General features: G+C 45.9%; 3 protein-coding genes across 3 annotated transcripts in view; 1 reads left to right on the plus strand and 2 right to left on the minus strand.

The window, feature by feature from the left end:
• The window catches only part of LOC306766485 (solute carrier family 66 member 2), a 56,104-nt gene extending 50,022 nt beyond the window's left edge, over positions 1 to 6,082 (minus strand). The window contains exons 1-3 of the mRNA XM_079254265.1: positions 5,945 to 6,082; positions 4,172 to 4,376; positions 3,961 to 4,094 (exon numbers count right to left, since the gene is read on the minus strand). Coding sequence (XP_079110391.1) covers positions 3,961 to 4,094; positions 4,172 to 4,376; positions 5,945 to 5,957 — 352 coding nt within the window. The 5' untranslated portion in view covers positions 5,958 to 6,082. The remainder of the gene's footprint in view (positions 1 to 3,960; positions 4,095 to 4,171; positions 4,377 to 5,944) is intronic.
• A 1,207-nt stretch (positions 6,083 to 7,289) lies between these two features.
• Positions 7,290 to 10,367, plus strand: hsbp1b (heat shock factor binding protein 1b). Its single transcript, XM_079249747.1, has 4 exons — positions 7,290 to 7,463; positions 8,349 to 8,415; positions 8,777 to 8,903; positions 8,983 to 10,367. Exons 1-3 carry the CDS (start codon positions 7,419 to 7,421, stop codon positions 8,896 to 8,898), a joined length of 234 nt encoding a protein of 77 aa, XP_079105873.1. The 5' UTR covers positions 7,290 to 7,418; the 3' UTR covers positions 8,899 to 8,903; positions 8,983 to 10,367.
• Positions 9,680 to 12,907, minus strand: part of LOC306769641 (DNA topoisomerase I, mitochondrial) — a gene marked incomplete at its 5' end in the record, with an annotated part of 34,640 nt that continues 31,412 nt past the window's right edge. Inside the window, 5 exons of the mRNA XM_079258324.1 lie at positions 9,680 to 9,812; positions 10,373 to 10,522; positions 11,244 to 11,344; positions 11,525 to 11,652; positions 12,050 to 12,164. Coding sequence (XP_079114450.1) covers positions 9,710 to 9,812; positions 10,373 to 10,522; positions 11,244 to 11,344; positions 11,525 to 11,652; positions 12,050 to 12,164 — 597 coding nt within the window. The 3' untranslated portion in view covers positions 9,680 to 9,709. The remainder of the gene's footprint in view (positions 9,813 to 10,372; positions 10,523 to 11,243; positions 11,345 to 11,524; positions 11,653 to 12,049; positions 12,165 to 12,907) is intronic.

Below are 12,907 nucleotides of genomic sequence, written 5' to 3' on the forward strand. Positions count from 1 at the left end.
GTGCCTTATGTATGAGTTAGATACAGAAATAGCACCTGTAACTGAGACTGCGTCTTTTAATACGGTGCGCCTTATGGTTGTGAAAATACAGTAATTCTTTTTTACTGTTTCAAAGTTAAACTTTAAGTTAAACATTAACAGAGCTTGAGTTTACATTAATAATCTTGTTTTCTATTATTTGATTAAATCACTCTTTAAAATCCATTCAACTGAAAAAAAGTTGCTTTTTGGGGCAAATTTTATAATGCGATTAAAATGTGATTAATTGAGATTATTTAATTACAAAACCTGGAATTAATTGGATTATTTTTAATTGAGTCCCTAACATATTATATATAAAATAAATATATATATATATGTATATATAAATACACACACACACACACACACACACACACACACACACACACACACACAAGTACTACAAGTATCACATGCCGTGGGAGGCACATTCGCATGCATTCGTTTTTTTAATGTTAAATATAAAATGTATTCTATTCTCTTCTATGTGAATCTGAGGATCTGAAGGAACTCCCCAGTGAGGAGAGGAAGAGGAGAGGAGGAGGAGAGGAAGAGGAGAGGAAGAGGAGAGGAAGAGGACGAAGCAGCATGCGAGACGAAGAGAGGACAGAAATATGTGAAAAGAGAAGTGAGACTAAATGAAATGAATAAACAGAGAAGAAGAGTTGTGTTGGAAAGACTCAGCGGTGGGGGGATGGGGGGGGGGCTGTTCTGATCTATTCTTGTCTCCCCCCCCCCTCCTTCACATAGCTTCAGCTGTAACCCGACCCCAGACCTGCCCTTCAGAGATGGTGGTCGTTCAGGCTTCTGGAACAAACATCTTAAAGAAACAGCTCGTGTCTGATGGTTGGGCCCCACCCCCACCCAGGGCCCCCCCATAAAACCCACCGCTTCTCATTTAGCCTTTTAATAATGCGTCTGTGGTATTCCACCAATCAGTGCTCCTCTTATCTAATGACTAAAACCACGGATGGAATTCCTGTTGTCCCATTTGCAAAAACAATCAACTTGTAAAAACATCCCATCAATAAAGATCCTGAATGTCGTCCTGGACGAGCTCCGTCTGCTGGGACCTGCCGACGCCGAGCACACTAACACACACTTCGGATGCTCAGACTGGTCAGCTGAACCTCCTTCCTCCTCATCGCTCCGCCACACTCCATCGCCTCCACTGTGACCTCAAACCTTCACTGGAACAACATTTCCACCTAATGTTCAATGGTCTCATGGTCCGAAGCTGCAGTTTGCCAACTACAGGAAGTTTATTTAACATGGAACACACACACACACACAAGGCCCAGCAAAGACTAGACGCATGACACAACTGCTAACACGTCTGCAACACACCTCTGTTCTGCTGGTATTTCACCTTTTATATGAGCGGAATTATCATGTTTTCATGAAGAAATATTTTATCTTTTAGACACGAGAAGCGGAAAGCAGCGGATCAACTCAGCAACCTGTCAGACATTCTGCATGAAGAATGCAGGACATTCAGGCTTTTCCAATGGCTCCATCTGTTGGCAAGAAGCCGGACTGAAACCCAGCCGGCCGCCCTGAAAACTGCTGACAGACACACTTAGCCTGATGGGAGCCTGATGGGAGTATGACAACAGCGTGATGGGAGTATGACAACAGCGTGATGGGAGTGTGATCACAGCGTGATGGGAGTATGACAACAGCGTGATGGGAGTGTGATCACAGCGTGATGGGAGTATGACAACAGCGTGATGGGAGTGTGATCACAGCGTGATGGGAGTATGACAACAGCGTGATGGGAGTATGACAACAGCGTGATGGGAGTGTGATCACAGCGTGATGGGAGTATGACAACAGCGTGATGGGAGTGTGATCACAGCGTGATGGGAGTATGACAACAGCGTGATGGGAGTGTGATCACAGCGTGATGGGAGTATGACAACAGCGTGATGGGAGTGTGATCACAGCGTGATGGGAGTATGACAACAGCGTGATGGGAGTGTGATCACAGCGTGATGGGAGTATGACAACAGCGTGATGGGAGTGTGATCACAGCGTGATGGGAGTATGACAACAGCGTGATGGGAGTATGACAACAGCGTGATGGGAGTGTGATCACAGCGTGATGGGAGTATGACAACAGCGTGATGGGAGTGTGATCACAGCGTGATGGGAGTATGACAACAGCGTGATGGGAGTATGACAACAGCGTGATGGGAGTGTGATCACAGCGTGATGGGAGTATGACAACAGCGTGATGGGAGTGTGATCACAGCGTGATGGGAGTATGACAACAGCGTGATGGGAGTGTGATCACAGCGTGATGGGAGTATGACAACAGCGTTATGGGAGTGTGATCACAGCGTGATGGGAGTATGACAACAGCGTGATGGGAGTGTGATCACAGCGTGATGGGAGTATGACAACAGCGTGATGGGAGTATGACAACAGCGTGATGGGAGTGTGATCACAGCGTGATGGGAGTATGACAACAGCGTGATGGGAGTGTGATCACAGCGTGATGGGAGTATGACAACAGCGTGATGGGAGTGTGATCACAGCGTGATGGGAGTATGACAACAGCGTGATGGGAGTGTGATCACAGCGTGATGGGAGTATGACAACAGCGTGATGGGAGTATGACAACAGCGTGATGGGAGTGTGATCACAGCGTGATGGGAGTATGACAACAGCGTGATGGGAGTGTGATGGGCCCGTTATTGGAGTGTGATGGGAGTATGGCAACAGCGTGATGGGAGTATGACAACAGCCTGATGGGAGTATGATCACAGCGTGATGGGAGTATGATGAGAGCCTGATGGGAGTATGACAACAGCATAATGGGAGTGTGATGGGCCCGTTATTGGAGTGTGATGGGAGTATGGCAACAGTGTGATGGGAGTATGACAACAGCCTGATGGGAGTATGATCACAGCGTGTTGGGAGTATGACAACAGCGTGATGGGAGTATGACAACAGCCTGATGGGAGTATGATCACAGCGTGATGGGAGTATGACAACAGCGTGATGGGAGTATGACAACAGCGTGATGGGAGTATGACAACAGCGTGATGGGAGTGTGATGGGCCCGTAATTGGAGTGTGATGGGAGTATGATCACAGTGTTATGAGAGTATGATCACAGCGTGATGGGAGTATGACAACAGCGTGATGGGAGTATGACAACAGCATAATGGGAGAGTGATGGGCCCTTTATTGGAGTGTGATGGGAGTATGACGGCAACATGAGAAGAGTATGATGAGAGCCTGATGGGAGTATGACAACAGCATAATGGGAGTGTGATGGGCCCGTCATTGGAGTGTGATGGGAGTATGACAACAGTCTAATGGGAGTATGATCACAGCGTGATGGGAGTATGACCACATCGTGATGGGAGTATGACCACATCGTGATGGGAGTATGACCACACCGTGATGGGAGTATGACCACACCGTGATGGGAGTATGACCACACCGTGATGGGAGTATGACAACAACGTGATGGGAGTATGACAACAACGTGATGGGAGTATGACAACAGCAAAATGGGAGTGTGATGGGCCCGTTATTGGAGAGTGATAAGAGTATGACAACAGTATGATGGGAGTATGACGGAAGCGTGATGGGAGCGTGATGGGAATATGACAACAGCGTGATGGAAGTATGATGGGACCCTGATGGGAGCATGATGGGAATATGACCACAGCATGATGGGAGTGTGACGGAAGCGTGATGTCAGTGTGATGAGAGCGGGATGGAAGTATGACCACAGCATGATGGGAGCGTGACGGGAGCGTGATTGGAGTATGACAACAACGTGATGGGAGTAGGAAAACAGCATGATGGGAGTACAACCACAGCATGAATGGATCGTGACGGGAGTATAACAACAGCATATATGGCGTTTGACGGGAGCGTGATGGAAGCGTGACAGCGGGCGCCGCGGGGTCGGGTCTCCTACCTGCCAGCCGGTGCTGCTTGGTGCTCACTCGGTTGCTGTTCTGGACGCTGCAGCAGAGGTGAAGCATTAAAAACATGGTGAGGATCATCACCACGCTCTGCAGCAGCAGCGTCAGCTCGAACTGCTTCCCGATCCTGCAAAGATGAAACGTTCAGACAGATTTTACCAGGAAATGCAGGGAAGACAGAAAACAGCTGTTTTTTAGGCTTACCAGAAGAAAATGCGCAGGATGTTGGCGACGAGTAGGACCAAGCAGACTCTGGTGGAGAAGCCCTCCGTGCTGCCGCTGCGCTGGATCTCCTGGAACTGCGGGACGTACGGCAGGGCCCCTCCGAACACCATGAGGAGGGACGCCAGCAGGGACAGCAGCGTCCACGAGCCATCCACGTCCTCCTCTTGTAAAACCGCCTCTGCATCTATCGGAGGGGGAGAATCTCAGGTGGTCACAGCTAACGGACAGGTCATCAGAAACAGAAAGTCAGCTGTGTACGGTCACGATGAGGTCAACGACCTGGTGACGAAACTTCAGCCGGCGCAGCTGAGCAGAATGTAAACTTTCTGATTTTAGCAGGACGTGGATTTAAAGAGAAAATTTACTCAAACGTTTCAGGTTTAAACCAGAAGAAGAAAGATGGGATTCACCTCAGGATCCAGGTGTTTTCAAAGCTTCCTGAGTGTTCTAGTAAAAACGGACTTTTCTGTAATGATTGCTACGTGAAAACGTGCACTTAGGTCCATCCTGGAGCTTCTTTCACGCACGATATGAACATTTAGGCAGTTTCTCTGCGATGCAGAGCAACAACGAAGCAGTGGAAAGGTTTCTGTCCTTGAACTGGTCTCACTGTTGCGGTTCTGAGATTAAACCACATTTTCAGAGCTGCAGCTTTCAGCTCATAAAGCAGCGCCGACCCATCAGAAGCTGAGCAGAGAGCAAACGTAAAACTCTCTCCTGGTAAAACAACACTCACAAACAGGGATAAAACTCAAACTTTACTTCCACGCCTTAAATGTAGGCTTGTAAATCTTAAGACAGGCGGGTACAGGGGGGCTCTGCCGGGGTTGACCAGGGTGGGATGCATCAGCATCAACTCCCACAGCTTGCAGATAACAAGACTTACTGCAAACCACAGCCGCCGCCTCCTAACCGACTCCTGTCCGACGGATACACCTCCCTGAAAGCTCCTCCTTCACTTTAAATGGTTAAACTGGTTTTAGGATTTAGTTTTAATTCCCTCGTTCCTCGACACCAAACTCCACTTGTTCTGGAAGGAAAAGGGCCACGCTGGTCCTGCAGGAAGGACAGAAGCAGTGTGTTGCTGTGTAAACAAAGTCAGGCTGCACATGCAGAGCAAACATAAGAAGTCCAGGAAGCTGGTCTGGTTCTGATGGAAATCCTGGTTTCCACCAGTATGGCTGCTGATGGTAAGTCTCATTCTGGCTCAAACAGGATGAGCAGAACCTGGTTTATAAACCAAACCATGGATTCTGATCTAACAGGAATGTCAATATTGAGACAGATGCAGATCCAAGTCTGAGGCTTTCTGCAGGAAACTGTCTCCAAACCAGCCAGTAACTCATATACATGTCTGCAGAGTTAAACATTATTCAGGAATCTTCAAGTCATTTAAAGTTGTTTCCTTCTGAGACACAGCTAGAGAACAAGCTGCTTATGTAAGATGCATATTTTAATGGGGAAGGGCCAACATGCCGCAGGACGTCCAGGCATCAGTTCTGGTCTGAGCTGCAGCACAAACCGGTTTTTATTCACTCACGTTTCTCTTATAAAGACAGAAAATCTCCTCTCTGACCCAAACTTTCTCCCCTGCTCTCTTCAGCTCCACATTTAGTTCTTGTTGGATCGACATGTTCAGGCTGCGGCGCGCGCGGAGCCTCATGAAGCTTTTATTCCAGAGTCGCAGAAGTTAAGATGCACCATATTCCAGATTAATTCTCTTTTCCTTGTTCAACCTGCGGCTTTACTCACCAGACGCCTTCATTCACTTTCCTGCAGCCTGGAAAACACAACGTGCACTCTCACGCCGCACGCACACACTGGGTTCCCCTGCTTGATCCAACTTTCAAATCCCAACTTGCTCAAAACGCCGCGTGTACGCGCACTCATGCACACCCCTCTCCACGTGCGCGCACACGCAAACCGACATGAAAATGGCTTAATTTCTTTCAATTACAGCACAGTGTGTGTTTATTTTATATTTGTGAGGTAGGAGAAGTTCACGCGCTTCAGTCTGCGTGAATAAATCCGCGACCAGGGTCTTTCCGAGGCAGAATGGACAAAATTAAACTACAGATTCCCGTGCATGACCCTTATTCAGAACTACAACATCCAGACGTCCTACTGGGACCGCTCCATTTCCTATCCCGGTGACCAAGCGGACAGCCAGGTGGGCGGACAGCTGGATGTTGTTCCAACTTGCTTTTAGCAGCAGCATTTAAATAATTCCTGAAAACAAACATCCTTCTTTGTTATAATTATGTTCAGCCATTTTTTATGCATTGTATTGTCCTCCTGGCAGACGATGACATGAAACTAATATCTGCAAAATGATCACTTTAGTAGTAACTATTGTTCATAATAATCAAGGGCGCTGCCAGGAATTTTGGGGTCTATGAAAGACAATGGCGTAGACCCCACCACTTGAATGCAAATTTTATATTTTTGTTTTTGCTTCAATTGCTTCAAGCTGATTAAAAAAAAAGAGCTTTTCATGGGAATAATAAAGATCAAGGGCTGTGTTTCACCCTTCATGGGGCAAGTGACTATCACTTTGTTTCCTTTTATACTCAGCATGAAACTTTTATTTTTGTTGTTGTTGTTGTTAATGTAACAACAGAATGGATGTCTTCGTTCATACCAGAAGGACAATTTTAGGTTAAAATTTCTAATTTGAAGGTATTTTATTGAGTGTCCTATAAAGGGTTAAATCACAGTGCATCTAACTAGGTTATTTTAATAAAGATGGTTTATCAGTTTATATTACTGCTATATTTTATTACAACCTTTGAAAAAAGTATTTATGATTTTTAATGAAGGTTTAATGATTTTCTTACATAGTTTGTACATCTTTTTGGGCCCCTATCAATACATGGGGCTCTTAGAGTCTTCCTAACTATGGCCATATGGCGACTCTGATAATAATCATAATAATGATAATGATGATGATGATGAAAATCATTTGTTCATCATGTTCCATCGGCTACCACCGCTTTCCCCTCTGTTTAAACTCCACCCCTCCAACCTGGCGATCACTCGGATGACAGAAAAGGAGCGGATACAGTAACGAGACCCAACTCTCGCGAGACTATCTGTGTTGTGGAACAGCTGACCGGACACTGGTTAATAAAGTGTCTACGATTATTTGTGGTTGATATAAAAACAATCTCTCTACATTTCCTCATTTCTATTTCTGTGAAGGAACTGCTGATCATTTCACCCCGACATGGCAGAGACGGACCCCAAATCGGTGCAGGATCTGACGAACGTGGTGAGTCGTGATCGCGTTGCAAGCTAGCTGTTAGCCTGCAATGCTAACAAGATGCTAACGATGAGAAGTAAACTTTTTTTTCTGTTTGGTTTTATCTTAATATTTGTGTTTATTTAAAATGGAGTTATGAATTATTTTATGTAATAAACTAAAATGCACCGACTTTATGTAACATTCCGTGTAAAAGACATCAGCTGTTCGCAGAAACAGTAGAAAAACGGTGTTTGGTACAACTGTAAATGTTGACAATGTTTATTTACGAGTCCTTATTAATGCATGATCCTCCATAATGACTCATAAAACTATTTTATTCGGTGTATAAATATGTAGTGTTGTCATGGAGACGGGTTGCAGGTGTTAAAGCCTCTCTGTCCTCAAACATGCATCATATGTGTATCATGTAATTTCTCATTTTTAGAACTGGTTAGATTTTTTTTAAATTAAAATCCAATTTATCAAAGTAGATTCTGATTAAATAGTCAGTTTTAACCACATTTCTGTTTATATAATTAAATTTGATCAACTGTGCAGTCAGACTGTCTGTTAACCACATTATTGACAGTTAAAATGTCATGAAATCCCTTTTTAAAGCCATTTTTTAATAACCAATACACAGAAAAACATTCATGTGTGTTAAATGGTAATTTCCATGGTTACCCCTTCCACCGTTGGCATGGAAACAAGCAGATGTGATTTCTACAAGTTGCATCTGAGCTGAAATTGTGTTTAAATGAAAACTAAAACTGGCAGAGTACATCTCTAAGTAAAAAAAAAAAAAAAAAAAAATTAAAAAAAAAGCATATTTTCATGTATAATGTGCATTATTCTTTGTGGCCATATTTATTCCAGTAAAGTAAATCTCTATCTTTTTTTCCCCTCTCATAGGTCCAGACGCTGCTGCAGCAGATGCAGGACAAGTTCCAGACCATGTCAGACCAGATCATCGGGAGGAATATCCTAACAATCTTATCACCACAATGCAGTTGGTTTAAAGTCTATTTTAAGTTTTTGTTGTCTGTTTTGTTGTCAGGCGAGCAGCTGCTTGGTGTTTCTATTGATGGGGCCAAATTTAGCCTGAAAGGAGCTATAACCTGCTGTCTTTTCATAAATAAAAGGCCTCAGTAAGCTAGCTGGCATGTTGCACGATGGATTTAAGTCATTAGTGGCAGAATGCACGCAGGACTCAGATGTGGGGAATGAGTGCTCCAACGACACAAACTCTCATTTAAATGGATTTAAATTCATCTTTAAAACACTGTCCGGCTTTGTAGCAGGCGTGTTCAGATTTTACTTTGCCTTAACCACCTCTCTACTCGATGAGATGAGCACGCGCATCGACGACTTGGAGAAAAACATCGCTGATCTGATGACCCAAGCCGGCGTGGAAGAGGTAGAAGCAACAGCAGAGAAGCCTAAAGAGGGTCAAGGGTCGTAATGGAGGTAAGAATCCCAGGTCCAGGTCTGGTTCTGGCACTTTTCTACATTTAGCTTGGATCCATTCTTCTCCTCCGTCCCGCAGGTTCCTGATGGAGGTGTCGAGTCCATCCGGCATCCTGGAGCGGCAGACTTTTCCACTGAAAACGACGTCTTGATTTGGTGTGTTGTTGTGTAAAATGCTTTTTTATCTATTGAATATTGTGAAACGGTTTCAGTTACGTAAAGACAAGTTATTTGTAAGGTAGACTAGTGAAACATGGGAACGGCGCTCCACATCGGAGGTTATTTAGCTGCCAATATTTACATTAATCCCCTGATGGCGGTGGCCAGTAGCCCCTCCATCCCAACATGATGGTCAACATCTGCTGCTTGCACGCTGTTCGCCGCGGGGTGCATTCCACTTCTGTTAAAGTTATTTAATAAACTTCTTTTTGTCCTCTGTGACAAATCCTTCACCAGTATGCAGAAACCACCAAACTGGTTTCACTGGATCCCAGAGGGCATCATGATTTACAGCTTCCGTCTGTGTTGCATGTTCTGATCGACGCTGCATTCAGATTGTTCCTGTTCAGTCCGCTCCGCTGAGAAACCGGACACGGATCTGGCAGCGGCTCAGAACCCAGATCCGTCGCCCCACCAGCAGCGTTCGGACTGCGCATCGGAACCTTTATTCAGTTTAATGCAAACAAACATACAAACAGAACCAACAGACAAATCAGGCGCCAAAAGCATGAAAAGAAAAACATTTCACGGCATCAGAAATCCGTTCCATTAAACCTCGGCTGCATCTTCCAGGTCCAATTCCAGCATCAGAACACGAAGTCCGCCTCCGTCATGTCGATGGCCCAGGCGAACTTCTCCCGTTGCGTCTTATTGTAGATTTTCTCGATGGGAACCTCCATGTTCTTACACCTGAACGGGCGGAGAGGAAAAAAAGCTTCAGTTCATCTCCCAAAGCTTCAAGCAGCGAAGCAGAGACGATACGTAGGAATAAATCAACGTTTGTCGTCTCCATTCCTGCCTCATCCATCGCTCTGATTAGCATTTAGCTTTCTGTGGTTCTGAACGGAAACACGTTGACTTTGTTCTCTGGGATTTGAGTTGCAGCAGGGTCACCGCGGTAACCAAAGAGCCAATCAGAGAACAGGAAGATAAACAGTGAGAGGAACACCAGATTGTTTTGCAGCCAGAGAAGAGGCTTGCCGTCGGATGTTGGGGGCAGATAACCAATCAGATGGTTTGATCGGTCGTTAACCATCTGATCGGTTATTGAGGTGAAGCTGCAGAAGCAGGTAGTGAGGTCACGTTACCCGGCTGATCTCAGATTAACATCGAATCAGTCTCACAATTCTGCAAAGTTAAACCAGAATGAGGCAGACGACCTCCTGACCCCCCAACCGGGCAGCGCGTCCTGCTGGAGCTGGACCCCGTCTCCCTACGCCCGGCTCCAGCAGGACGCAGCGTTAACTCACCACGCCACCGTGATGCGGGGGTCCAGGTAGTTGAGCTTGGAGGTGCCCAGAGCAATCTGCTTGTTCTCCTCCCGGTCGGTCGCCTGGACCTCCATCTTCAGCAGCTGCTCCTCGCAGCGCTTCACCGCCGCCTTCTTCCTCTCCACCAAGCTGGCCAGACGCAACACGAGGAGGAAGAGCAGAAGCTGCGATTGGTTACAGTGAAGGCTGAAACGTGGAGGATGTTACACCAGAACCCATCGGGATCGAGACGCATCGCTGCATCCGCCCGTCTAAATACCAGATTAAATCTAATATATAGAAAAGATCAGATGAGATAAGATAAGATCTAATTTCCAGATTAGATCCTTTTTAGGCGTGTAGATCTAAGACATTTGTTTCAGCCAATAAAATACGTTCGAACCCTTCTGAGTCATGTGATTACGGCATCCAATCAGATGTCATGGTGCTGGTTTAATGCAGTTTTATTAATCAGATTAAAATTATAATTTTATTTTCCTTTTAATATGAAGAATTTCAAATTAATCTGTAGTTTATTTTGTCCTTTGATCTTCTGTTGATCATTTTAAAAGCATTTCTTTCAGGTATTGATCTTATTGTTCTTGCAATAAAGATATTACTGCACACTGATGATTTTCCTTTGAGGAGCCTGATAAACAGATGTATCGTATGGACAGTAGAAATCTCCATCTGGAGGTTATGAATCACAAGTAAAATAGTTCAATAAACAGGATTTCCTGCAGGACTCGTCACTCAGCTGATAAAGAGAAATCCAGTCATGTAGAACAGATTAAAACCTGCATTTCCCTCCAGATGTTTCATGTGTAACGTCTCCCACCAGCTGTGTGTTGCGTCTCACTCTGAAACTTACGCCTGTAGTTTGGGGTCCGAGTTGCCCTTCGTCTTGGCTTCCTTCTTGGCCTGTTTCAGCTCCGTCTTGGCCAGAGCCAGCTGTTCCTTTCTGGCATCGATCTGCACGAAGCGCACAAGGATACAAGCACTTCAACTCGTGTTACTGTCAACTTATCAGCGAGCGAGCTGTGAAGGGGGCGGATGCTCCTTCCCCTGGGAGTTCTGGAATGGTCTCTCGTCAGTCAACATTAAAACACTGACACCGTCCTTCCAGATGAAATATAATAAAGCTGCCCTCACCTTGGCCTGTAGGTTGGCCATCGACTGTTCGAAGGTCTTTGGTGGCGCCCTCTGGTGGTTGCAGAGAATAGCAACGGCTCGGTTGGCCCGGTTGTAGGACAGCAGCTTCTCTGCCACGTTGTCAGACTCTTCAGGGGCGTCAGAGAAGCAAAATTAAATCCAGAGAATCATATTAAGAAGAATTAAACACAGCAGTTTTAGAGATGAGTTTCCTTCTGCATACGCATCAGAACTCCAGAGCTTTTACCGCCACCTCACATCATTTCCATTTCCTGTTACGCTTCAATAATTCAGACAGTTATGAGCTTTCTACGTTCCTCCCGGGGCTCACGCCGCGCTCACGCGTCACGCTGGGAGGGGAAGCTTCTGTCTGAATGAGAAACGATGGCTGAGACGGCAACGGGACGATGATAAGACGGAGGCAGGAAGCTAAAAACAATCGTCTCATGCGGAGCTTTTAGATGATGAGGAGCAGAGCCCGCGGCGCAGCCTCCTCTGGCGGTGTGATGGAGCTGCTGGACTTACTGGTGGTGAGCTCTCTGAGCTGCTGCTGCAGGGTGATGGAGGCGTTATACGTCCTGAAGACCTTCGCAGTCAGACCAGGCATTAGAGAGCTCAGATGTTTGTTCAGGAGGCTTGTCTGCAATGACAAACGCAGACTAGTTATACTAGTTACTGGTAGAACATGTTCCCAACCACCAGGTGGCGCTGTGGCACCATGAACCTGCAGAGCTGTGTGCAACAGCAAGAGATAAACATAAAACACATATTAGCCTTTTTTTAAAAAAAATCTATTAGAGAAAACGGGTGAAGAAGGATCACAGTGCCCCCCCCCCCAGCATTTCTGCAGGTATTACAGTAAGTTGGAGCGGGAACACTCAGTGTTTGGATTCCTGTTAGGCTGAACAGGACAGCAGGGAGGAAAGAGACACTTTCTGACTGGGATTATTGATACGAAGAGCCGACTTGAGAACCGGTCGCGACAGGCAGCACATTCACATGCTGAGCCATGGAGCCACACAGGTACAGATCTGCTGCTCCGTCTGCCTTTCTAATGAGCCCAACTCTGCCCCTGCAATACTAACGAGTCTGCAAGTCCAGGAGCAGGCGAGGCTGCAGCTCTCGTCATGCCGGGTTGTGGCTCCACACACGTTTGCAGATCTGAATGCCACCAACTGGACTTCCTGATTGACGTACGGCTGCTGATGCAACCAGTTCCAGAGAGAAGGAAGCCGTTAATATGTTCTGCATCAGCCTCCAGGGACTACGGAGAGGAGGGAAGATGATGCAAAGCACACAAAGCCACAGGAAAATGAAATGACACCGACTATTACAGGCTACATTAAGCAACTATTAGTAATTTAGTTTGGCAGCTTTCAATTA

Source organism: Telmatherina bonti (genome assembly GCF_933228915.1).
Source record: "Telmatherina bonti genome assembly, chromosome: 2".
NCBI lineage: Eukaryota > Metazoa > Chordata > Actinopteri > Atheriniformes > Telmatherinidae > Telmatherina > Telmatherina bonti.